At 47.8% G+C, this 26,918-nt stretch overlaps 4 protein-coding genes across 7 annotated transcripts in view; 2 read left to right on the top strand and 2 right to left on the bottom strand.

Moving 5' to 3' along the window:
- dnm3a (dynamin 3a) overlaps positions 1 to 2,442 on the top strand; it is a gene marked incomplete at both ends in the record, with an annotated part of 22,244 nt that extends 19,802 nt beyond the window's left edge. Inside the window, 3 exons of the mRNA XM_084444478.1 lie at positions 66 to 236; positions 463 to 686; positions 2,247 to 2,442. Of these exons, the coding sequence (XP_084300604.1) occupies positions 66 to 236; positions 463 to 686; positions 2,247 to 2,442 (591 nt within the window). The remainder of the gene's footprint in view (positions 1 to 65; positions 237 to 462; positions 687 to 2,246) is intronic.
- Positions 2,443 to 8,435: 5,993 nt separating this feature from the next.
- On the bottom strand, positions 8,436 to 12,294 carry pigc (phosphatidylinositol glycan anchor biosynthesis, class C). The gene is made up of 3 exons (XM_084444146.1): positions 12,236 to 12,294; positions 11,658 to 11,900; positions 8,436 to 9,194 (listed from the first exon to the last, which is right to left on the bottom strand). The coding sequence occupies exons 2-3, from the start codon at positions 11,895 to 11,897 to the stop codon at positions 8,535 to 8,537; spliced, it is 900 nt and encodes a 299-aa protein (XP_084300272.1). The 5' UTR covers positions 11,898 to 11,900; positions 12,236 to 12,294; the 3' UTR covers positions 8,436 to 8,534.
- Positions 12,295 to 13,468: 1,174 nt separating this feature from the next.
- Positions 13,469 to 18,179, bottom strand: tmed5 (transmembrane p24 trafficking protein 5). 2 transcript variants are annotated; one of them, XR_014630624.1, is made up of 5 exons: positions 17,904 to 18,179; positions 16,751 to 16,848; positions 16,470 to 16,653; positions 14,481 to 15,710; positions 13,469 to 14,198 (listed from the first exon to the last, which is right to left on the bottom strand). XR_014630624.1 is itself a non-coding variant. In XM_084444046.1 (4 exons), the coding sequence occupies exons 1-4, from the start codon at positions 18,084 to 18,086 to the stop codon at positions 15,492 to 15,494; spliced, it is 684 nt and encodes a 227-aa protein (XP_084300172.1). In that variant the 5' UTR covers positions 18,087 to 18,179; the 3' UTR covers positions 13,469 to 15,491. The 2 variants fall into 2 exon arrangements, 1 of the variants encoding a protein (XP_084300172.1); XM_084444046.1 differs by having other exon boundaries at positions 13,469 to 15,710.
- Positions 18,180 to 19,345: 1,166 nt separating this feature from the next.
- suco (SUN domain containing ossification factor) overlaps positions 19,346 to 26,918 on the top strand; it is a gene marked incomplete at its 5' end in the record, with an annotated part of 55,629 nt that continues 48,056 nt past the window's right edge. For all 3 annotated transcript variants that reach the window (XM_084444732.1, XM_084444731.1, XM_084444730.1), the window contains one exon: positions 19,346 to 19,398. In XM_084444732.1, the coding sequence (XP_084300858.1) occupies positions 19,346 to 19,398 (53 nt within the window). The remainder of the gene's footprint in view (positions 19,399 to 26,918) is intronic.

Below are 26,918 nucleotides of genomic sequence, written 5' to 3'. Positions count from 1 at the left end.
TCTCTTTCTCACCCTCCCTTTCCCCTCACTCTCCCTACCCCCTGTCCTCCCCTCGTCTCCCCCAGGCGGACGGGGCGGGGGGCATCAGCGTGTCGGACAGCAGCTTCTCCATGGACCCTCAGCTGGAGCGTCAGGTGGAGACCATCAGGAACCTGGTGGACTCCTACATGAACATCGTCTACAAGTCCATCAGAGACCTCATGCCCAAGACCATCATGCACCTCATGATCAACAACGTAAGCCTCCGGAACCACAACACTGACCTCAGTCTGCCTGCCTGTCTGTCTGCCTGCCTGCCTGTCTGTCTGCTTGCCTGTCTGTCTGTCTGCTTCCTGCCTGCCTGTCTGTCTGCGCATTGTCGGTCGGCCTGTCTATCCGTCCGCCTATCCCAGCTCTTGTTCTCTCTAGGTAAAAGAGAATATCCCTCTCTCCCTCCCTCCCTCCCTCTCTCTCTCTGTCCAGGTGAAGGAGTTCATCGGTTCGGAGCTCCTGTCCCAGCTCTATTCCCTGGGGGAACACGCTTCTCTGATGGACGAGTCCCCGGAGCAGGAGCAGCACAGGGAGGAGGTGCTGCGCACGCACGCCGCCCTGACGGAGGCGCTGGCCGTCATAGGAGACATCTCCACCTCCACCTCCTCCACCCCGCTCCCGCCGCCGGTAGACTCCTCCTGGCTGCAGCAACGCAGGTCTCCATATGATATGCACACACACACACACACATTGCAAGCTTACTTGCTTAAGGTTGACCGTGGATGTGGTTCTGGGGGTGTGGTTGTGGTTCTGGGGGTGTGGATGTGATTCTAGGGGTGTGGATGTGGTTCTGCGGGTGTGGATGTGGTTCTGCGGGTGTGGATGTGGTTCTGGGGGTGTGGATGTGGTTCTGTGGGTGTGGATGTGGTTCTGGGGGTGTGGATGTGGTTCTGGGGGTGTAGGTGTGGTTCTGGGGGTGTGGATGTGGTTCTGGGGGTGTGGATGTGGTTCTGGGGGTGTGGATGTGGTTCTGGGGGTGTGGATGTGATTCTAGGGGTGTGGATGTGGTTCTGCGGGTGTGGATGTGGTTCTGCGGGTGTGGATGTGGTTCTGGGGGTGTGGATGTGGTTCTGTGGGTGTGGATGTGGTTCTGGGGGTGTGGATGTGGTTCTGGGGGTGTAGGTGTGGTTCTGGGGGTGTGGATGTGGTTCTGGGGGTGTGGATGTGATTCTGGGGGTGTGGATGTGATTCTAGGGGTGTGGATGTGGTTCTGGGGGTGTGGTAGTGATTCTGGGGGTGTGGGTGTGGTTCTGTGGGTGTGGATGTGGTTCTGGTGGTGTGGATGTGGTACTGGGGGTGTGGATGTGATTCTGGGGGTGTGGATGTGGTTCTGGGGGTGTGGATGTGGTACTGGGGGTGTGGATGTGATTCTGGGGGTGTGGGTGTGGTTCTGGGGGTGTGGATGTGGTTCTGGGGGTGTGGATGTGGTACTGGGGGTGTGGATGTGATTCTGTGGGTGTGGTTCTGGGGGTGTGGATGTGGTACTGGGGGTTTGGATGTGATTCTGGGGGTGTGGGTGTGGTTCTGGGGGTGTGGATGTGGTTCTGGGGGTGTGGATGTGGTACTGGGGTCGTGGTTGTGGTTCTGGGGGTGTGGATGTAGTTCTGGGGGTGTGGTTGTGGTTCTGGGGGTGTGGATGTGGTTCTGGGGGTGTGGATGTGGTTCTGGGGGTGTGGATGTGGTACTGGGGGTGTGGTTGTGGTTCTGGGGGTGTGGATGTAGTTCTGGGGGTGTGGTTGTGGTTCTGGGGGTGTGGATGTGGTACCGGCTTTGTGTCTCTTTAGACGTTTAACTCGGCTCCGCTGAAAATGAGGGTCTCCCTCGGTGGGCCCCGAGTGGAAATAAAGGCTTGAAATGAAATGAAACGTCTCCTGGTCCGTCGATCACCGCGGTCTTCCTCGAGCTTCTGCACTCCCACACACTCAAACACGCACACACGTACACACACACACACATATGCACACACACATATGCACACACTCACATACAGCTCCTCCCCTCTGTAATTCCTACCCATATTCACAGTAAGTGACAAAGCAGTCTCCAGCAAAGCTAATGACTTCGGGAATGCCCCTCCTCTCTCTGTCTGTCTCTGTCTCTCTCTCTCTCTCTCTCTCTCTCTCTGTCTCTCTCTCTCTCTGTGTCTCTCTCTCTCTCTCTGTCTCTCTCTCTCTCTCTCTCTCTCTGTCTCTCTCTCTCTCTCTCTGTCTGTTTAGGTCTCCTCCCCCCAGCCCCAGCAACCCTAAGTGCTTATCTTCGGGTCCCAAACCCAACCCTCGTGGCCCTGCTCCTTCTGCCCCCAACCTACCCCATCTCCCGTTCCGCGCTGGCCCCCCTACGGCCCCCAGCGCTGACGGCTCCCAGCAGCCCTCCTGCAGGCCCGGCCGCGCCCCTCCCAGTGTGCCCAGGTAAGCCCCCCCCCCCCTACTGAGTTCTACTCTACATATCTGACCACTGATGCTGCCCTCTCAACCCAGTGACCTATCCTCACTCCACCAATACAGTAGAGACTGCTGTTTCAGCGCACACACACGCACGCACGCACCCCCCCCCCCCCCCCCCCCCACACACACACACAGCCAAACCCGGACTGCAGAGGCAGAGAGGTTGTTATTTGAGCTGGGTGGGGGTCTGCTGGAAAATGTGTTTTTCATATTCTCTTCCCCATCAGCCAGTAGACAGGCCTTCCCTCGGTCCAGCCCTCTCCTAGAGCCAGAGACAACAGCTCCCTCTCTCTCTCTTTTTCTCTCTCTCTCTCACATACATACACACACGCGCGCGCACGCACACACACACACACACCCACATACCACTAGCACATTATATGTCAGCCTGATATGCACTTTACATATTATACAATGTGTTTTCACTTTATTCTGTATTTTCAACGCAAGCCTTAGGCCCCGCGTTCCTTCTTCCTTTCTCATTTTCCCCCTGACTTTAACAGAAAAGACCTCTTTTCTTTCCCTCTCCTCCACTTTTCCTCACGTCTCTCCCTCCGCTGGTTCCTCCCTTGCTTTTGGCGCATCTCTCCTTTTCTCTTTGCCTCATTTCCTCTGTGCTCTCCAACGGTTCTTCTGGGGCTCCCCCGCCCAGTCTCTCCATCTCTCCCCCCTCCCTCACGTCTCTCCCCGCCCAGTCTCTCCATCTCTCCCCCCTCCCTCACGTCTCTCCCCCGCCCAGTCTCTCCATCTCTCCCCCCTCCCTCACGTCTCTCCCCCGCCCAGTCTCTCCATCTCTCCCCCCTCCCTGACGTCTCTCCCCCGCCCAGTCTCTCCATCTCTCCCCCCTCCCTGACGTCTCTCCCCGCCCAGTCTCTCCATCTCTCCCCCCTCCCTCACGTCTCTCCCCCGCCCAGTCTCTCCATCTCTCCCCCCTCCCTGACGTCTCTCCCCCGCCCAGTCTCTCCATCTCTCCCCCCTCCCTGACGTCTCTCCCCGCCCAGTCTCTCCATCTCTCCCCCCTCCCTCACGTCTCTCCCCCGCCCAGTCTCTCCATCTCTCCCCCCTCCCTGACGTCTCTCCCCCGCCCAGTCTCTCCATCTCTCCCCCCTCCCTGACGTCTCTCCCCGCCCAGTCTCTCCATCTCTCCCCCCTCCCTGACGTCTCTCCCCGCCCAGTCTCTCCATCTCTCCCCCCTCCCTCACGTCTCTCCCCCGCCCAGTCTCTCCATCTCTCCCCCCGCCCTCACGTCTCTCCCCCGGTCTTCCCTGATGTCTCTCCCCCGCCCAGTCTCTCCATCTCTACCCCCTCACGTCTCTCCCCCGCCCAGTCTCACTCCCGCCCAGTCTCTCCATCTCTCCACCATCACGTCTCTCTCCAGCCCAGTCTTTCCATCTCTCCCCCTCTCTCACATCTCTCCCTACTCAGTCTCTCCATCTTTCCTCCTCTCACGTCTCTCCCTCTCTCCCCTTCTCACGTCTCTCCATCCAGTCCAGTCGATCTCTCTCCCCCACTGAGTCTCCCCCTCTCTCCCACACAGTCTCTCTCTCTCCCTCTCTCGTCAAGTCTCTCCCTCTCTCAGTTGATACACTCCCTCGTCTTTTTACGCATCTTTTTTTGGGGTCTTCATCATTCCACCATAATTCCACTCATCGCATCCCAGGACAAATAGAGGCCCTCTCCTCCTGTATCACATAACATGCTCCTCTGCGAGTACTGAACACACACACACACTAAAAGATTCCCTTGTCTCCACAGGGATCTTTCCTGGTTGAGCAGTGCAGGAATGCTCACAAATCTCTCCATAGTGTGGACTACCGTACTTGTGCTGGTGAACTGGCTGCAGGATAGATCTACCCCTTTTGATACAGGCTATTTGATACTTTTGATACTACAGTAGTTGATACTTCAGTCACTAGTGAGTGTGCGCGTGTTTGTGTGTGTGTGCACATGGAGGTCTGTGGGTGTGTGCATTAGACCCTATCATGTGCTGCGTGGTAATGCTGTGTGCTTCTGTCTAGGAGACATCCCCCGGCTATCCCCTCGAAGCCACAATGACCGCTGGCCTCCAGCACACACTGTCAGTGAGCTGTGTGATGTGAAACCCAGCTCCAGTCTCCCGGGCTGCTCTCGGCCTCCTCTGGGGGATCCCCCTGCAGTCAACACTAGACCGGCGGTGTCCTTCGTCCATGTTCTTCTGTACATAAAAGTCAATGCCTATGAATACTGTCCTATGTGTGTTTGCATCACCGTCTTTTTTTCTCTGTGTAAATATGCATGTAAATACACAAATATATAACACTGTTTTTACAGTTTTTAAATAAAATGGATTTTAATTTTCTAAAATGTTTTTTCTTTTTTAAATTAAGAATTGAGAAAGTGGTGAATATATGGCTGCTTGGAGTCATTTGACTTGACTTTCTGAGTGACTTTGTCAATTAATGCATTGGAGCTTGCCGTATATTTAGTCAACTCCGTGAATAAATGTGCTTCTGATCATGCGGATATTCTATGATCTTATAAACTTGGTAACGTTCAGGTTTTGAGTGAAACAGTTTTAGAACATAGGTAGGATGGAAACGCTGCCGGTGCACACCTGCTTTATGACACTGCGGATGACGACAATCGTATGAAGGGGAGAAACCCCCGCTGCTTCTCAGAAGAAACTCAGGTAGGGCTAGGGAGCGACCACACCGGGAAGAGAGCGAGAGGGATTCGACTGAACTTCGTTGAACGTAGTCTAGGGTGAAGCTTACCCCCATGGTGCCACAGGACCGCTCACCATTTGAGAGCAGACCGAGTATCCACCGCGCCAGGCCCGGGAAAGGCGAGGTGAAGGTAGGACATCTGGTGGACTCAGCACGACATTGCTTAACGATGAGGCGACCGTCCAGAAGCTTGAGCAACCGCTAGAGTTCGCTGCTCAGGCGGAACAATGTCGAGAGAAATGTATGCGTAGAAATCTTACTTTTACATTTGGTATAGTCAACTCTTAACTGTTACAAATACGACTGTTGGGCAACTGCGCAGGCGCCACTATTGCAGCCCTGGTGTTTTGGATATTGAACCTTCTGTGTAGCTTACATTGGGTAATGTGCATGATAATTGTTGGCGGCGCCCAGTGTGTAGCAACCTTCCATGGTGTGGTTCTCAGGCCTGTGTGGGTCCCGATTCCGAATGGTTTTTGTGTGTTGGCTGTAAGCCGACACACCAAGAGGAGGGAATTCCTTTTTGTCGCTCCCTCCCTGCCTCAACTTCCGTCGAGTTGTTGACCTGCAGTTCTATGTTGCTACCACAAGAGGCAGTGGTCCCAGAACATCAAAAGAAAAAGACTCCACAGATTTCCTAGGTCAGCGGTGGCCGAGTGGATAGTGCGCTGCCACCATGAAGATAGTGAGTTTAATCCTTGGTGTGGACATACCAAGGTACCATGACATATTTTGTCACTGGATGTTATAGAAGTTATGTAATGGTTCAGTATAGACCCTTTTACAGCCTAGTCAGCACAAGTATGCATGCGCATTCTTGAAACAGTAGCAGAGGAAGACGGACGAAATCGCCATTATTAAGCGTACGGACTGGACTGAGGACATAATCAGAAATGCCCGCGTTTGCGGTGCCCATTTTATATCAGGTAAGTTATTTTGACTATCTGGTTTCACTGGAATGTCTGGTTGAAATGTAATTTGTTAAAATAGACCCGTTTGCTTAGGTAAGTGAAGTTTCATGTTTATCTGACACTTGTAAATATGAGCGCCTCTCCTAACTAGGCTGACACTGATTTATTTTGACGGCAAAGTGAATGGACCAGCAAAGGACTGTTGTCTGTCATGAGCGAGCGGAATGCGACAACGGGACTGAGAAGGGCTAGTTGAAATGTAGAGTAATATCTGAAATAAACAGTAACCTATAACCTGGCTGCACGCTAAGCTAAAGCTAAGTTCAGGAAATGAAGCCCAATGATAGCTAGCTAACTCTGGAGCTACACACACCTTTATTTACCCTGCAGAGTAAGCCCTGACGGAGAGAGGGAACGAGGGAGGGATGAGAGGAGAGGGGAGGAGGGCCTGCACATGGGCCCAGAACACTGATCAATCAATGTCTCTCCGTCACTACAGGATCCCCCTCTCAGTCTCTCCCCATCCCTCCCTTTCTCTCTCCCTCCACCCCTCCATCCCTCTCTCCCTCCATCCCTCTCTCCCTCCATCCCTCTCCCTCCATCCCTCTCTCACTCCATCCCTCCATCCATCCCTCTCCCTCCATCCCTCTACCCCTCCATGGGGGACTCGTTGACTCCCGGACCTCCATTCTCTGCTTCTCTCCCACTCTCTTTTCTTTCATGATGGCTGTTTTGTTCCTGCCCTCTCTCTCTCTCTCTCTCCCTCTCTCTGTCTCTCTCTCTCTCCCTCTCTCTGTCTCTCTCATATCATGTGCATATTATGCAGATTAAATGTACTGTATGTCTACGCGACACAAAAAAGGCTTTATATAAATGTTATTTTTGGCCAATATTTTAATGCACTATCTCCCTTCTGTTCTGTTGCAGCTTTGATGCTGGGATGCCTGGTGTGGTTGAGGCCAGAGAACACCGTGATGCAACACCAGTCAGGTGTCGGCTGCTGTGCAACGCTGATGTCCAGCCCTCCCAAAGATGGTCCTCAGGTGCAAGCCCCACCCGGACAGGACATGGCCAGACAGCAGTATCTGATCATGGATGGCTGTGACTGTGTCCATGATACAGGCAGTGCAATTACATAACATGTCAAGTATACTGTACAGTAGTATACAGTAGTGCAGAGTCAGTTGTCTATTGTATAGACGAGATGTTCAATTGCTCAAGAGCTGAGAGCACATGCAAAATAGCAACTTATGGCTTCTTTTAATTTGCATGTCTGTATGTTTAATAAAGCATTTGGGAAAAGTTTAAATCAAGACTTGCGTATTACCTATTCTGTTGAGTACTATGTTTACAATTGTTCATTCATGATATTATTACAATTGGCCTTTCAAGTCTGCCTACACTTAGGTTACTTAGCTAAGAACCATTTTAATTACAATTTACTTCTAAGGGCAAATACTTTACTTTCATATCTTCATATCAATATAATATCAAGATTCTAGTAGATGTCCAAATAACCCACTGTGTCCTGGGTCTACTTATTCACCACCTAAAGGGAAGTGCAAAACAGCAAAGTCACCTTTATCCAGAAACAAAAGTTGAACCCATTGCAGCAAAATAGCTAACATTACAGGAATCATCAGTGTAACTGCTTTAGCCACTGACCGCTACCATTAATGTTATGGAAGCTGCCGCTAGTTGTTGTGAGCTCATGAGCTAACTGGCTATCCCGCTCTCATTGTGCTGGATTAGCATTGGAAGCATTGGAACTGATGTGTCCAGGTGACAAGACCATCTTTATTTATCGGACATTACCGTCCTGCCAGTCCCGCACAGAAACAAGCCAGCCAACACACGGCTTGACATGGCCTGGTTGATTACCAGAACGTCCATGTGAATACACGGCTGCTGCCAACGGCAATGGGTACCCTACTTCTTGAGAACAGAGCAGAGGAATTTACACTGCTACAAGAGCGTATATCAAAATGATCTTGCTAAAACTAAGATTTTATGTATTCTATTCCTAAAACCTTCATAAATGCCAAAGGGTGAGTTCACCCCAGTGACCAATTTGGCTGTGACTCAATAAGCAACACAATATCATTAAGTAGAATAAATACAAATTGTATTATAACAAGACAGACACATACAAATATATATAACACCACAATGGTACAGTAAATTATACAATAGTTCAATAAAATTCATACCACTTTTCTTAAAACATGATAGCAGTGGTTTACATCAGAGCCCTTGTTTAATACATACACATAAAATAGATATTCAATCATTCTGAAAACAAACCACAAGGTTTTGTGTTAAAAAATAAATGGAATGAGAGACAATCATCTAGGCAGCAAAGTGCATCAGTTACCTGTTCAAAAGCCTTCCTTGCTCTAGAGTGGTTGAGGCTGGGGGCTCTTCAGCCTGAGTGTGTGTGTGTATCAGTTGAGGAAGCGCCTGAGGTCCTCCTGTATCTCTGCCTCATCCCAGGGTCCCTGGATGTTGTCTTTGTGTCTCTGCAATGTGACCAGCAGCAGGGGGCAGAGCAGCGTCACGGTGCCCAGGGCGGCCGCCAGTAGCACCGCTCCCCCCGGGCACAGAGACCCCAGACCCCCGACCCCTCCCACGCACACGCCCACACACACCCCAGCGGCCAACCCCCCCGGCGCCTTCTCTCGGACCCTGTGCAGCAGGCAGGGCCACAGCGCAAACACAAGCAGGGCACAGCTGAGCATGGCGAAGGTATGGAGTGCGCCGGGCAGTCTGGAGGCCAGACACACGGAGCCGAACAGGGCGGCGTTGAGGGACAGGCTGCCCGGGGGAGAGGGCTGGGCATAGGGGAAGGACACCAGGTGGGCTAGGAGCATGAGGGCCGACATGGCGTAGACCGTGTCGGTGCTGACCGACTCGGTTAGCGTCTTCAGCACCGGGGAGAAGCCGAACGTGAAGGAGAGGAAGATGGCCGCGCTCTGCAGGTCTGCCAAGTGTGTGCGGGGCTGACAGCCCGATCCCCCCCGTGCCCCCAGCGCTTGGTACAGTCCGTAGCCCAGCAGTGCACAGAGCAGACAGGTCCACAGCAGTGTGCCCGGGGACAGCAGACCCTGGGGGGAGAGAGGGGTAGCCTATTATGAACATTCAATCGTGGTTCTGGAGATTTACGAAGCGAGTGACACAACATAATTTGCCTCAATGGATCAATAAAGTACCTACTACTAATCTGTTCACATATCAAATCAACCTGAATCAAACTTGAATGTCCGAATGAGAGCTTCCAGTAGGTAACTATCATGGTCATAGATGACCATAGCCTTGGTCCAGGTCAGTATACTATTTGGGGCTTTACCCCAGTATATCTCCCTGCCAGGAACCATTCATTGCACCAGACTTTTGTCACTCGGTCTACATTACCGCATCTACAGACAATATGATTCTGTTACTTGCCAAAGTGAAGACATTTACCGAAAGATGAAAGCCTTTTCTCTGAGGTGGCTACAGTTGAAGCCCCCCCACTTTTTATATAAAAAGAACTTGTTTGCACTTAAATAGCACATACCCACCGATATCCACTAGCCTGGCTTCACAACCCTGATCACGGTCTCTCTTCTAGAGAAACAGCATGTGAGATCAGGTGATTAGGGTCACAAAGCCAGGCTAGTGGATACCATACAGTACATCTAGATAGTACTCACACCCCTTCCCTTCCCTTTTTCCACATTTTGTTAAGTTACAGCCTTATTCCAAAATTGATTAAATTATTTTACTACACACAATACCCCATGACAAAGTGAAAAAAACATTTTTTTGTTGAAATTTCTGCAAATGTATTAAAAATTAAAAATATCACATGTACATAAGTATTCAGACCCTTAGTACTTTGTTGAGGCACATGGCAGTGATTAGATTAATGATTAGTTGATTGGAGTCCACCTGTGGTAAATGCAATTGATTGGACATGATTTGGAAAGGCACACACGTGTCTACTGTACTGTATATAAAGTAGTAACAACCCACAGTTGACAGTGCGTATGAGAGCCAAAACCAAGCCAAGAAGTCGAGGAAATTGTCCATAGACCGCGGAGACATCTGGGAAAGAGTACCCAAAAAAATCTGCAGCCTTGATGGTTCCAAAGAACAGTGTCCTACATCATTCTTAAATGGAAGAAGTTTGGAACCACCAGGCCCCTTCCTACAGCTGGCTGCCTGAGTAATCAGGGGAGAAGGGCCTTGGTCAGGGTGGTGACCAAGAACCCGATGGTCACTCTGACAGAGCTCCAGCGTTCCTCTGTGGAGATGGGAGAACCTTCTAGAAGAATAACCATCTCTGCAGCACCCCACCAATCACACCTTTATGGTAGAGTGGCCAAACGAAAGCCACTCCTCAGTAAAAGGCACATGACAGCCCGCTCATGGTCTCAGACCATGAGGATCAAGATTCTCTGGTCTGATAAAACCAAGATTGAACTCTTTGGCCTGAATGCCAAGTGTCACGTCTGGAGGAAACCAGGCACCGCTCGTCACCGGGCCAATACCATCCCTAAGGTGAAGCGTGGTGGTGGCAACATCATGCTGTGGGGATGTCTGGGAGACCAGTCAGGACTGAGGGAAAGATGAACAGAGCAAAGTACAGAGAGATCCTTGATAAAACCCTGCTCCGGAGTGCTCAGGACCTTACACTGGGGTGAAGGTTTACCTTCCAACAGGACAATGACAGTAGGCACACAGCCAAGACAATGAAGGAGTGGCTTTGTGAAAAGTCTGTCAATGTCCTTGAGTGGCCCAGCCAGAGTCCAGACTTGAACCTGATTGAACATCTCTGGGAAGACCTGAAAATAGCTGTGCAGTGACGCTCCCCATCTAACTTGACAGAGCTTGAGAGGATCTGCAGAGAAGAATGGGAGAAATACCCCAAATGCAGGTGTGCCAAGCTTGTAGCGTCATACCCAAGAAGACTTGAGGCTGTAATCACTGCCAAAGGTGATTCAACAAAGTACCACTGAGTAAAGAGTGTGAATACTGGTGATATTTCAGTTTATTTTTTATTTTAAAATAAGCAAAAATTTCTCAAAAACTTTTTTCACCTTGTCATTATGCCGTATTGTGTGACTATTTAATCAATTTTGGAATAAGGCAGTAACATAACAAAATGTGGAAAAAGTGAAGGGTTGTGAGTACTTTGCGGATGCACTGTAATAGCCCCATGAGTGGATACCGGTGGATATGTGCTATTTTAAGTGCAAAAAGGTGCTTTTTATAGAAAAGGTGGGGGGCTACAACTGTATCCAGTTTGGAGAAAAGATTTACCTGGTGTGGCAAAAGCGTGACAGTGGTTCCTCTGCCCCATACAAATAGGGTGGCAACTGGGCTGGCAAGGCCTTTTTCAGAACCGCCACTGAGACAGAGTGAAAAAAGTCTATGGCACAATGAATGGTCCCTGGCAGGGCAGTATACCGGGGTACAGCCCTGATCAGTATACTGACCTGGACCAGGACTAAGATGACCATAGGCTTGGCCCAGCTAAGCTCAGTCGTGTGAGGGTTATTCCAGCGAGTCGAGGTGTCCAGTACCTGCTCCATGTACAACCACAGAGTGAGGAACAGAGCCACACAGGAGATCTGCTGGCCCACCAACACGGCTTCCTTTACCACGGCCCAGTAGCGGTACTGCCCAATGCCCTCGTTCCTCCTCAGCTCCTCCAGGAACCGTCGGTCCACATAGTTGTCGGGGAAAGGCTGGCGTTCCCACAGAACCTTCCGCCAGGACACGTCTGGGCTCGGGGCAGCCCCTGGTCCACTGTCTGCCCCCATCACCTGGTGGACAAACGCATAAGGATCACAGCGTCATTCGCAATAAGACACCTGTTAAAGCCATACAATCATAACCATAACCAGCCCTAGATCGTCATGAAATGCCATGTGTATGTGGGCGTCTGTGTCAAACCTACAAGCTGAATGAATGATAGGTTTGACAGGCAGCTGACTATCTATCTAGCTAGCTTGGCTAACTGAGCTACCTAGCTAGGTTCAGTTGTAAGCTAGTTCACCTGTCGGTTAATGAATTACAACAATACAAGTTCATGAAGGTTAAACCAGTTGGTGCCACCCTTATACAAAAAATAGCTAAGTAAAACTTCCGAAATGTTTACCTGTGAAAGGTTTTCTAATGTTGTGGATGCTACAATCTCGTCATGTCATTACCCGGAAGTCCGCCGCTCTGACTGAACACTGTAAATAAATTACAGCGCCATCTATTGGATAATGCATGGTACGCGACTGTACATTAAAAATACAAATATTGTAATGCTTTTCTTTATTTGCCAACACTTACATGCCATTTTCTCAATGGTTAGGTGTCTCTGGTGAACATGTGTGGCCCCTCCTCTGCTGACATCCTGGGCCATATCTACCAACAGAAAGCCCTGCCTGTCAACAGGTAATGTAAAAATGTATTTTAAAGTTAAATTAATATTTTTTTTTTTTTTTTAATTGATTTTACAAAATCTAGCTCCCTCCCTATGGTTATGTGAACAACCTTGGAGTTTGTCTCCACAGTCAGTACTGGGTGCAAAGGCGTAAACCCTGGCAAAGGTGTAAACCCTGGCCCTACGCTCCTCACATGATGTGCTTGGCTCCTGCATCAGCTGCTCCTAGACCTTTCATCTCCAGCACCCAGAGCAGCAGGCCAGCACCGCAGGTGGGTGTCTGTGATGGATATATCAACATTACACTGAAGAGCTACATTATCCTTCTGTGTTATGTATACTGACCAGTGTTTGCCGTGTCTATATATTGTGCTGTCCACCTCATGGCAATCAGTGATCTCTTACTGCAATTGTATTCTCTCACTCCCACTGACACCATGGTCCTCAGTATACCTGTGTGTTGATGGTCTGCCTGTGACACTAGTTGCAGGTTGGCACAGGGACGCCCTACGGTGTTGTCAGGGTGTGGGGTGTGGAGCAGAGCAGGGCGGGGCAGTGTGGTCAGTGGCTGAGAGGCAGGTCAGTACCCTCCCTCTCTCAGGACGAGGGCGGCGCTGATGGGGGCGCTCTCCGTCCGTTGTCTGCTTCTACTGCTGCGAAGCACCAGTGTCTCCTCTCGTCCTCTCTTAGGTTGCGTCCGCTGTGCATAGTTGACGTCTCTGGTCCAACAGCAGACCAGTGTCGGGGCATAAAACCCCTCTTCCGGCCCATCCAGAACCCCCGGATTGGACCAGCATTCAGCTCCTGAAGGTCTGGGTCTCTCTCTCACAACACACACACACACAGTCTTTCCCACGACCCCAGTAAAACAAGAGGACACAAGAGTCCGAAAAAGTAGGATTGTTTAATTTACACACATTTACAGCTACAGAACATTAGCCTGATAAATATCCCAGAATATCAACTGCTCATTGTTCACTTAGTAAAATAGGTGCACTATCCAAAATGGCTCTGCTGTAGGTTCTTGCTAAGAAGCTTTATACCAGAGGGGCCACTGTCTTTGTGTGGAAAAGGACTCTAAGCACAACAATCTTATAGATTAAAAAAATCTCAATTTTTAACAAAAACCCATTAGACATCATGGCTCTGTTCTAATACTGTTGTAGCAGAACATTGTGACATTACTGTCATGCTCTGCAGCATTTCATCTTTGAAGGTAGGAGATAAGTTGAGGTCACGTTTTGTTTTGCAGGGTTGAACAGTTCAGTGTTCCTCCAGCAGGTGGTGAAGTGATGCTACTCATTCCAGCAGTGGCCTGGTGGAGTCCAATAAACCTTCTGAAAGCTCACCATCACCAACCAGCCTGGTGTCTAAAATAAATACTACAGTGTATGTTAGAAAAACCAAGGAGAAAATCCCTGCTAACACTGAGGGCAGTGACCAGCCAAATCAGACAAACTTTTGTTCTAGAGGGCCCACATCTATGAGTGCATGTGTGTGTGTGTGTGTGTGTGTGTGTGTCAAAAATTACAGACCGCTGTTGTTACGGAGCCCGGCGGGGCAGGCCGTCGGGTTCCACGTTCGCCACAGATGAGGCGGGGTGGAACGTGAGCTTGCTATCAGTGCTGGGCCAGGGACAGGCTGTGCAGGGAGAGCTGTCTGTTTACAACCAATAGCCTGTTGAGTTCTAGAGGAGCGGAGTGGTGGTGAATTAGAGAATTGCAGATGGCACCTTTCCCCTAATCCACTTTGCCCTGTGCCAAGGAGCAGCATGGTAGCGTTGGTACTGTATGCTCCCTCAGAGGACACTCTTGGTAACCAGAAAGAGCTTCTAAGAAAACGTGTGTCTGCGTGTGCTAATAAGTGCTTCTGTTCACAAGCTCAGTTTTTAAAGGCCACATAGTTTGGAAAAGGCTACAGAGAAATCTCTCAGACATACATACAAGTACTGTGAGACACAAGCTCTTACCCGACAGTGAAGGTTGGCTTGACAACAGGACTCGCGTCTCAAACACGGGAAGATGTGACACAGGGGGAGACACAACAGTGTTCACACCCCTCAGCGCCTGGAAGACGTAGTTAATAAACTTCAAATAGGTTTCCATTACTTCATCCACATTGGGTTTGCGGTAAAATACAAAATCTGCCCAAAGAAATGGGACAAATGGGACAGATTGGTCTTTTGGGCTCAGTTTTTAAGCGGTGTAGCTGCTGCTATACGTGACGTGTCTGTCTGTCTGTCCGTCTGTCCGTGTCTGTGTGTGTGTCCATTCGTAGGATGAGATCTAGACCAATCAGGAGTAGCCAATACCGTTGCACAGCAGCAGAAGGCAGTAGAGATTGCTCATAAAGCACTGCTTACTGCACCACCTGGGTGTGATTTTTAAAGATCCCCCTCCATTGATGACTATAGAAGCTTGTAGATCTGAATAACATACATTTGAGAGACAAAACAGGGGGGGGGTGAAGTACGCAGTCCAGCCTGAGTGGGACCGGTCATTATAATGAGACAGACAGACGCTGCGTCTAGGAGAAGGCCACAGAAACACACTGACTGACAGTGAGACTAGTCCACGGTTAGTATGGAAGTATGGACGGGTAGGGTAGTAGGGATGGACAGACTAAAGAAAGAGAGAGAGGGAGGGAGGGAGAGAGGGAGGGAGGGAGGGAGAGGGAGAGAGAGAGAGACTCCATCCTTGGACAAATTCCTTCTCTAGCAGACACAACAAACACACACACCAAAACACTCACAGTGAGGGTGTGTTTTGGAGTGTGCTTTAGTGTGTGCGTCAGCCAGAGAATGAATATGTCCAAGGATGTCAGTGCATTTGACATGCAAATTTTAATGTGTGTTTGTGCGTAAAAACGTGTTTGAGTCATGAACCCCTGCCCAGCAACACTAATCCTGAATGAAGACCGGTTGGCTGGTCCAGTCAGAGTTGTTAGTCTCTCCCACTGTTCTCTCCCTGGGGGGAGGGGGTTACGTGCGTGTCTTCCTCTTGTCGTCGAACAGCGAGCGAAGGAGGTAGACCTGCACCCCCGACACCAGGACCATGACGGCCAGGTTGGTGCACGACCACATGTTGACCCGGTCGTAGTTGCTCTCCTGCAGGTTGCGGTCGCGGGCCTCGAACGCCCGCAGCACGGTCTGGATCTGCAGGCTCTTCCCCAGGCGAGCCTTCACGCTGTTGATGGTGTCCTGTGGAGCAGCGCCGGAGGACCACAGGCTAGGATCACATACTGTACATCGCTGTAGCTGTTAGAAGGCACCAGGGTCATTAGGCACATTCTCACTGGGGATTTCAACCCGGGGGTGAACAGACATGTCATTTCTCAATTTCAACCCAGGGCGAAACTTTTAACCTGGGTTGAGTCAACCCTGCTGGAGGCCAGGAATCTGATTTTTCAAACCGGGTTGAGACGCTCGCCCAGGGTTGGAAACGCAAGTAAGAAATGACAAGGGTTCCTCGCCCCGGAGCGAGCACGTTCTGAAATTACTATAGCAATGTAATTAAGAAATTACTATAGCAAAGTAAATAAGTCCTCATAAGTGCTCAACCTGTGTTGAAAATATAGAGTGAGAAATGGTCACTCCAACCCTGGCGTGAGTCACCCCAGTACATTTCGAACGTTGTATTTCAGTGTGAAAACACACAGGGTTGAACTCAGGGATGGGTCAACCCCAAGGTCGCCCTGGGTTGACTCACCCTCGGTTGAAATCGCCAGTGACAATGTGCCTAAGCGGCAGGGGCCAAGATCAACCACACACACGCACGCACGCACGCACACATTTTTCAGATAACAACTTGTACCAAACTTATCAGAGATCCAAGTACATCCACTGTAGCTTGGAACGGGTATCATGTATAAAACCTCATGTCTGTGATATTTTCCAGGTGTGGCGTGGTGAAATCTATCCCTCTCATCTTAATGATACAAAGGTGAACTATGACCTCACCATGATGTCCTCCAGCTTCATGTCCAGCATGTCTATTCCCTGGACGTACTCCTTCCAGTCCTCAGGATCGTCACCCTCAGCCTCCATGTTGTCCAGAATCAGCTCAAAGAAGATGATCTTCTCGGAGACCGAACTGAACGAGTTGTCAAAGCAGAACATGTAGTCTCCATCCTCAGTTTCAACCCTGTAGGGACACACAGATAGACAGTCAGTGTGTGTGTGTGTGTGTGTGTGTGTGTGTGTGTGTATACTCGTGTTAGTGTGTGCATCAGATCACTCACGTGTGTACTCCGTCAGATTTCCTGTAGTCACTGTACAGTACGTAACCAGTGGGAGAGGAGATTTCAAAATCTACATCCAAACCTGCTCCATCCAATACCTACACACAAACACACACACACACACACACACACACACACACACACACACACACACACACACGACAGTGACAGGCTTAGATGAAAGACAGAAAGGAGTAGACTCTGTATGGTGGGTTAATGCCTCCATTGATAAAGGGACACAAATATAAGGCTGTAACAAAGAATATGCAGAAGCTGAAGAATATATGGTGTTTCCGAATACCATGAACAAATGCCAGCTTTTGGTCACCTAAATACCATGGTATACAGCAATACCAAGGTTTCTTTCTGCCATGAATTACCATTTTGGTCGCCTATACTACTATGGTACTACCATGGCACCACACTGTCTGGCTTGACTGCACTTGAGCCATGAAGGACACATCACAGAGACCCTGTCCCACTGCAGAGTTGCAACATTCCTGATTTCCACATATCTCTGTGTGGTCTAGATCTTAGATGCCATTCTTTAAAGACGCTACCGTTTCAAAACACCATTCCAGTGGCACCACACACTGATAGAGGCTAGTTCCGCCACTAACAATGCCATCATGTTTCAGTCCAATAGAGATGCCCTAGATGTTTTATCTAGGTTGCTTTTAGTCTTTAATGAGATAAGGTTGGTGATAGACAAAATAGTGGGAAAGTTAGAAGTGCTTCTAGTTAGGGTGTCCTTAGAGCAGTGACAAACAAGCCCTGTATTTAAAAAATGTTTGACCATGACAGTCTAAACGAAAACATTAACATAGAATGATATTATGCCAGGGGCAAATCATGCATGGTACATTTGGAGAGACATATAGAGATTAAATAGACAGATATACTTTATTGGAAATCGATGAGTTATATCAGTCGGTATCGTAAAATACCTTATGCAGGCATGGAGATCACTTTTTGACAAACAAACACATGACTGTGCATATCTTAGCTAGGAACTATCGACTTTCTATGCCAACCAAACATCATCCTCTGGGTGGCATAACTATTGACAGCAGAAAACTCAAAAATACCTCTGGTACTATGTTTAGGTCGCACATTCAACTACGGGGTAGCTATCATTCAAAATCCCCCTCACCTGATATTCTATTTCCAGTGATGCGTCTTTCTTCATAGTTTGGAAGAAACACTCCTTTCGGCCAGCGGGTAAAGTGAACGTGAAGTCGCTATCCAGAGATTGAGAGAACCCTAACGCGTCCACAAGAAACCACTCCGACACGAGCAACGATAACATGCACAAGAACAACCTGACCACTTCCATGGTCAATTGCCGACTATGCCCCACACAATAGAGGCAAAACTATAGAAATTTACTTTAAAATGTATACGAGAAGAGAGCTTTTGCCGTCAACAATTTTTTGGGGACAACTCGCTACTCGCAATTCAAGGACCCTGCCTTTCGGAAATGGGTTAGGGATGCATTCCATTCCAGAACGTTGTCCCCTTTTCAGAGGTATGATTCGCATTTGAAAAGTTTGGGTATAATCAGGCATATGTGTATTTTCACAAAATACTTATTTGTTCATATCTGCTTATAAATTAAGTGAACAATTTCAAAGATAATTCAGTAAATTATGTCAAGAGGATATTTGAGGGAATAACTTTCTGGAATGGAATCACGTAGTCATATGGAATTGACAGAATATACTTCTGTAGGACTACTTTATCTTTGAAATAACGGGCTATTTGTCCTGAACCAATTCCATGTGAGTTGTTTGAGTCATCTCAATATGATACGAAGTAGCCATACCAAGTCCAGTGCAGGCAAATTCAAGGACTACTTTTACAGTTGCGTGCTGGGAAATGAAGTTCTTCCCATCACTGCGGCGTCCAGCGTTTTTCCATCTCCGACCAATCTCGATAGTCTCAGCCATCCAAGACACATAAATGCTTTTGATAGTCAGTTCATTATGTTATGTAGTGTCATTAAACCAAAAGTACTTTATGTGCGGTCTAGACTTCTGCCTAGAGCTCAGCTCTGCTCAGTTACTTGTAATCGTACCTCACCTCAATATGACACACACTGTAGTCATCATATTGCAAAATGATGAATTCCCTGCTGCACAATCATTCAAGTCACTTTGAATATTTTGATCAGTTTTGGCTTATCATACAGCTGACGCGTACCACACCAGCTCTTCCAACTCAGCGGGGCTATATCAGTACGTCATGAGTGTTGGTCGCCACAACTGATATTATTGGTCAGTTGTGGCGACCAACCCTGATCCTATTGGTCCAGAGGAGAGCCGTAGCATCGCAACCAGGCAGCGATCCAGCCAGCCGTAGTCGAGCAGAGGCGAGCGAGGAAGAAGAGAGGCACTGAGCGTTCCGCACAATGAAAAATTGCCCAGCTCCGATGTAGTTTTGTGAAGTGCCACCCCTCCCCCTCGCTTTTTGTTCTTTTTTTGTTACCAACAGTGGTCATTAACTGAACAAGCTCGGCTTTGGTTCTATTGTATAGCCACGAGAGATTAGAAAAATCCTCAAAAAAGCGAGGATGTTGGTCCCCGCGGGAAGATAATGAAGAGGTTGCGCGTTTTGTTGGTGTGCCTCATTGTAGCTCTCCTGTGCTGGTAAGCCCAACATCTTCACGTTCATCGTTGATATTGTTACATTTGCACAGAACGGATACGATTAATTTTGGTCCAGTAACATTGGAAGCCATTGTTACTAAATACATTAAATTATGGATGTTATCTTGTCGCACCATGATGCTGTTGTTTTGACACTACCGCGCCAGCATCAATTTCAGGACGAAGCTAGCCAGCCAGCTAAGTTGCTAACTGAACTGACTAGCATTGCGGAGGGATGGGTTTCAAGTCCTCTGTCTGGAGGCAGGATTTGTGTCTTCTGATGAGTTTGGAGGCTTGATAGAGGAGGTTGATAGCTGAGTGTCAGATATTTGCTGTCTAGCTGGCCAGGCAGGACAGTCCATCTTGACTCACGTATTAACATAGATAGACATGAGTGTTTCCACCCAATATAAGATTTACCGAAACCTATTATTGCACTGGCTGGGCTCCATTGCCACAATCTGTCATGCTGTGGCTGGTTATCCTCATGAAATGCCAGCAGCACCTCCTCTCCTGGGTGAAGTGCCCCTGCATGGTGACATCGAGTTAATAGGTGGTTCATTAATTAGGAGGCACTGACGCAGGTAACAACACCTTGGGCTAGTGACAAGGTGATTACAGGCCCAGCTAACATGCCAACTTTCTCCAGATGGGATAAGCATCATAAGCTGCCCACTTGGACTCTCTTTAAAACGACAGCAACCTACTGGTCACTTCGGCCAATGGTCAGGAACTATTTGTAACGTCCTGGTCCTTCTAATCGAAATGTTGTCTATTTGCATCAGCAACGTCATGTTTTCAGTGACAGACTTGACCTATGCTGTGACAAATGCACAAATCACTCACTTATCCATCTCAATGATCAAACCTCCTTTGAACTCTCACACTGAGCTGATTATTGATTAATGGTTGTCTTGTTGACTTGAGGGTGCAGCATATAGTCCTAGGCTAAAGCCTATAGGGTATAGACCCAGGCTTACTGTGTACATAACATTATTCCTCCAGTTGATGATCCGGGCCAGATTCACTAGCAGCCTTTATTCCTGTGAAACATAAATTGAACTAATGCATGAACTCAATTTGTAAATTCTAGATTGAATTGAGAAATTTCGGTTAGTTTGTTGTTACCTGAGTTTCTAACAGCATCTACAGTATATTTGGCCACTCGTGCCTTGAGTCTGTGTGCACTGCAGTTTGGTACTTTTTTAGACCATTAAGTAGCCTAATTTGGGTTATTGGTTAAAGGAGGATATATTTGCATTGGTATTTGAATGTACTTTGTTTTGTACCCAGGTGTCATCCAAATGTTGTCTTACTTGTATTTCTCTTTTATTTCTCTTGTATCCATAACCTAGAGCCTGAGGCACAACACTCAAGCTAATTTTCACATTGACCCTTGACATGTTTTTGTAGAAACCTGTTCTGTTGGAACTCTAATGCCCAACATGATTTGATCTTCTGACAATAGTAGACCTTATGTAAGGTTATTGTTTTCTACCCCATTCAGCTACTTGCGTCTGTAACACAACAATTTCCCCCTGGGGATCAATAGAGTTATCTATCTATCTATCTATCTATCTATCTATCTATCTCTCTCTCTCTCTCTCTCTCTCTCTCTCTCTCTCTCTCTCTTTCTCTCTCCATCTATCTCTCTCTCTCTCCATCTATCTCTCTCTCTCTCCATCTATCTCTCTATCTCCTCTCACACTCATGCTTTCTAGAGCGTCTTGAGACTTGTGGAAAATGGCAGACCTGTTAACCGGAACATTACATATGGTCTGACAGGAAACACAAATTAAGTCTTCTGCCTGACAGCGAGGCTACCGGCTATGTTCCCGTTATTGTGATCTTTATCACAGCTCTGTTCCACCCCACTAGGAGAGTAGCCTGCACCGTGACTGTGAGTGGCCGGGCCAAGCCGATGTGGGTAATGAAAGGGTTAAGTGTTTGCACGACTGCGAGACAGGCGTTCTGCGGCTGGCCTCCCTGCTTGAGAGAGAGAGAGAGAGGGAGAAAAACACAAAGACGGCAGTAATGGCAGCCGAGCTGTAACATGGTTATACCCAGGAGAAACTGCTGTGCAGGAGTCGGCTCCCTGAAGGCCAGGCCCAACACTGAGGCCTGGGACTTAGTCAGGCATTATGGCTCACTGGTTCTCCTTGAGCAATGCTTTTGTGATGTAATTATATTGTAATGCATATTTTCAATTTACTTTCTAAATTTTGCTTAAAGCTATGAAAGAAAGCAATGCATGGTGGTTTAGACTCTTGCACGTCAGAATATTGAGCGCCTGATTTTACTTCCCACTACCAACCTAATTACTGCACTGCACTGCGCGCGCACACACACACACACACACACACACACACACACACACACACACGCTTAATTACTAACTCTAAACCCCTTAGCATGCAGCTATCAGCTCCTGGCCCCCTTGTGCCAACTCTCACACCTCAAAGAGGGAAGAGGAAGAGAGCGCTTTTGGGGAACGTAATCACCGTCCTGTCCTCCCTGCTTTCAAGGGCTTCCAAGGCAGCGAGGGATTTATGTCCGGGGTAGACAGAGGCTCTCTAGTGGGGATTCTGGTCGCAACCTGGCAACCGGAGAGGCGCCCCGCTCCATATCGCCCTGGTAACACTTCACAGTCACATTGACATGACGCCCCGAGTCAGCATGCGAGGGCCTCTATAATCTGCTCTGTCTTGTTGACAGTCTGTGCATTTGAACATCCAGTCATCTCCAGTTACCCCCCCCCCCACGTCGGGGAGCAAGGAGATGAGTGGATGAGGAGGACCTGGGAAACACAGCCCCCATTGTTTTGCCTGCTTTGGATTTTTTATAACGTTTTGTCATCTTTATCACGTCTCGTAGGTTTTTGTCATGTCGTTAGTGCCGTCCTGAAACGCCAGCCTGGACTCTCTGGTCGGGTAGCGAGAGAAACCCCTCCACCCTGCGTTGGTCACTCAGTAACTAGTAACGAGGCCCGGTCGTCACGCTGCACAGCTCTGCCCAGGGGGCTCTAGCAGCATGGGACTGTGGGCTATTTTCCACTGGTTAGAGTCCACAACAGGGTTCTCAGTCTGGATACATAAGCGTGGGCTATGCACGTCAGTACAGGGGAGTGTGTGTGTGTGTGTGTGGGGGGGGAGTGTGTGTGTGTGTGTGTGTGTGTGTGTTTGTTTGTGTGTGTGAGAGAACATTTGTTGAAAGTATATTACTAGGCTCCACTGACGAGGCTTCCAGTGTATCTATGTACCCATGGGTGTTTATTGAAGTAAGGCTGTATTTTTTTTTTAAAACAATTTAAAATAAACATTTTATTTAACCTTTATTTAATCAGGCAAGCCATTAAGAACAAATTCTTATTTACAATAGCGGCCTGGCAAGGGGCAAAAGCCTCTTGAGGGAAAGGGGGAGGGGCTGAAAAGGAATACCAAAGTTAATTTAAAACCAACACAGTTAAAAGACAGCAGTGCACATCCAAACAATCAACACAGTTGTTGTTCATCTGGTTCGTTGGTGTAGTAAAGTAATCTAGTATGTAACTGAATCATTGGTACTACTCACTGTTTGGCCTAACCTGTGTTGAGATGTTTAAACGCTGATCCCACAGGGACACAGAGCCAGTACGACAACACCAGCATAGAGCCCTTCTCACCCAACCCGTTTCTTTTCTTAGCCAGGCTGTAGGTTGAGCTGGTCTATACAGCGTTTTCCACCCTCCCCTCCCCTATATCATGTTGACTCTCCGAGACTGCTCTTGAGCAAGCCTCTTCACGGTCGGTCGGCTCTGTCGCAATACCTTGACCTACAGCATGTGTAGGTATGTGAGGGATATAATACCTTCCTTTCAATCAATGTCATCAGTGGTTACCTAAGCTACAGTACCTCATCAAATGGAAATACACAGGTACTACACAAACGGACACAAATAGACAACAACTGACAGCTGGAGTACTGTACACTCGATCACTTGACCCAACACCTGACAACACTTGAACAATTGAACACCTTGCCCTTTGTAACAAATGACCTCTGCCTATACAATAGAGAACAACAACTGACTCTGGACAACTGTATACTTGAATGTTGTTTAATTGCATTGCCTATATCATGGGGACACAAAGTCATCCATGATCAGATGGGATAAGTAGATGAGGATGATACCGATAGACTACAGATGGTAAATTGCCAGTGTGGAAACCTTTAAATGTCTAGCTGAGTACCTAGGACTGGAATAAGGAACTGATTAGCACTGATAAGATACTGTAAGGACAAGCGATTACAAGAATTCCAATGTACCTGTACTTGTGACACATGGCAAACTAGAAATGGTGTTCAGAGAGCACAGACCTCCACCCCTGAATGCATTTCTTGGCTCTGTGCCAAAATTGAATATGTTCTAAATTGGCTCATGCTACACCCCTCCACCGAGTTTCATGAAAAGCGGTCTGGTAGTTTTTGTGTAATCCTGGTCCAAAAAATGAATGGAGGTGAATGGCCAGTCGTGTTTGGGCGGTGCGTGGACCCGCTCTGTGATTCCTATCCGCTCCAAAAATTTTATGGATTCTAAGGTCGCCATGCTACACCCCTCCACCGAGTTTTGTGAAAATCGGTCTGGTAGTTGTGTGTAATCCTGCTGACAGACAGACAGGCGTGTGCACACTGCTCTGTCGCTGGGGCGGAGGTAATACACTTTCTATTCTAACGTTCAGAACTCAGAAAGCTTGATTTTGCTGTCTTTTGACTTGCCCCCGTGGTGGCGCATCACTGTGTAGATTCCATACTGCGTGACACGTGCTTTCTAGAGAGCAAAGAGCGCATGGCCAACATGTGCACACATTTTTACTGTGTTAAAGTTCTTGAACAGGGGCCTCTCGCACTTCCTCATAGGCAACTGTGAGTGTGTACACACACACACACACACACACACGCACTTAAACCACAGTTTAAGGAGAGGAGGTGTGGCAAAGTAGAGGCATGGTTGAGGAGCCCACAGTGAAATGAATCTTGTTTGTGTGTGTGTCTCCACATCGTAAAATATTTCAGTAATCTACAGTATGTTAGGTGAGGAGAGTCTTCCTCCAGCCATGAGTGGACCCTCCTAGAAGGAGCCAGGGAAGGCAGCTGCTAGCAGCTGATTGTGTTTCAGACCAGCACACAGGCAGCAGTGGTGGCCAGTGACCGATACTGGGATGACTGGGAGCAAGAAAGAGAGAGCTGCATGGCCCTTGAGTTCTAGCCGAGTGGGGGCTGGGATAGGTCACAGGAGGAATGATGGGCTGGGATACGTCACAGGAGGAATGATGGGTGACCGTCTCCCTCCGAAGCCACGCCAGGCTATTGACTGAACTCAAATTGATTGCTTGGCACGTTTGATACAATGGATAACTTATAATCGGTCATATTGTCCTGTAAATTCTACTTTAAATATAGGCAAATGCCACAGGAGTGTTAAAGGATTAACATGGTGGTTCAATATAACACTTTCCAGGTATCTTTAGGCAACAACAAAACACATGTGTTTAACTATTTCAGAATTCATCCATACAAATTCTTTTAAAACATGTTTTTAGAGGTCTGAATCTGCCACTCAAAAAGTTCACTCACTCAAAACTGGGCGTGATTCATTACAACTGATTGACAGTTCTCTGAGCAAATGACCAACTGGAATCATTATGATTGACAGGCGTGTGCCCCGTTACCATAGCTACCACCGCTCCGAGCTAAACAACACAAGAGCTAGATCGCGCAACAGCCAGATCAATAGCCATTTTTCTAGCTGCTAACCAGGGGCATTTACAAAGTCCTTAATATTATATTAACCCCCAAACATTATAAAGATACACGCTACCTAACAGGCCGTATCCTCGAATTTGCATTAGGCCAATTTGGGAAAAGTACGATAAAAGTATAACGACGACACGTCTCCCCCGCGACAGAGGAAAAGCACCCTGCAGCCGGCCACGCAAGCTTGGAGGCTTGGGCTATTAGACTAGCTTTCAGCCAGCTACGAACAGTATAGACCTAGTTAGTCAAATAATTGCAACTGTGGGTCTTACCAGAAGACAGATCATTTGCGCTGTGAAACCGACATAAAATCCGCATTGTTCACCAGTCTAACGTTATTTATCTTAGTAGGTGTCCAACAAAGCCAGTTGAACACTGAAACGTTACTGTTCTGGGAACATCTGTCAGTTGTGGTGATATAAAGGAATTGAGTGGAATACCACCGCAATAACTGATTATTAGTCAGATCAATTCAATCATTATAGCTTGTTTCATATACAAAGGCAACACAATGTGCGCTTTACAGAAAGGGGGAGAGGATGTAGCCTACATGTAGCCTACTTATCCTACCCCGAATTATGTGGGAGACTGCATGCGTTTGGAGAGATAGCGGGCCGTGCACCACGACTCCGTGAGCGCAGCGGTCAAGGGGTATAGCCTACTCCGGAGTCTGGAGACTAACAGGTCATGCAGTCAATAGATCTCGTTTTGAATGTTATTGTAATGCCCTCTGGTTATAATATAATATATCTACTGGAGCTGTTTAATCCCAAAATGCGCAATGCTTCCTGAAGTTGGGTCGGATCGAGGTGCTGGGATGATCAACATTATGTGGAGCAGATGCCACAGTGATGATAAGGTTTACACAACTTTCAGAATGTTTTGCAGAATTACAATTATTTGGAGTTGTAAATTATGAAAGGAACATAATAACTTGACTTAATATCTTCACCTCCACCCACCCTGAAATGTAGTCATAATTTTTGCACAATAGCCTCTATATGCGCATCACAACGCTGCAATACAAGACCTTAGGACAAACGATTCAGTACACAGGTGTTTGATCAAGTTAAGATCTCAATGTGAGAATAAATAAATGACAAAAACCCGCACGGGTACTGTAGGACTACGTCTTTATTTTCCGAGGTAATTGTTGCGCATACAACATGACATTAAATTAAGACATAGACTACTTTCTCATAAAACAGGGCGGTGTTGTAACATATTTATAATATCATTAGGTGACATTGGCTGCAACCTGCCCTCCAGGACCTGCACACCTCGAGCCCTGAAGCGCGGGACCTGGACCTCCCGAGTCCCAGTATTGGAAATGTAGCTATGATCTGGTTACAAGAAAAGGGGACAAATTATAAAAGCGATTAGTAATAGCATCGATATTTTGCATATGCAAAACAGCATAAATTACAACAATAGGCTATTTATCAGTAAATTTAAATTATATCGAATTAAGTTTGAGCGAGAGATAATCGGGAGATTCTTGTGGAGACAAACTGACTTATATCCAACTTTGACTTCGTAACTTTGCCTATTGTATTGGCCTATATACAAGCACGCTCACAACAGTTATGGTAGGCTATCGCTTCGGAAACCTTACAGCACAGTTTGCACCTGGTGCAAGTAGATTTTATGCCAGGGAAGAGTACAGTATCATGGTGCGCTGTGTCTCTGCCATTGCACAGGACGGCTAACGTTACCAAAAGCAAATG

Source organism: Borostomias antarcticus (assembly GCF_949987555.1).
Source record: "Borostomias antarcticus genome assembly, chromosome: 10".
NCBI lineage: Eukaryota > Metazoa > Chordata > Actinopteri > Stomiiformes > Stomiidae > Borostomias > Borostomias antarcticus.
This window is presented reverse-complemented; position numbering and strand designations above follow the sequence as displayed.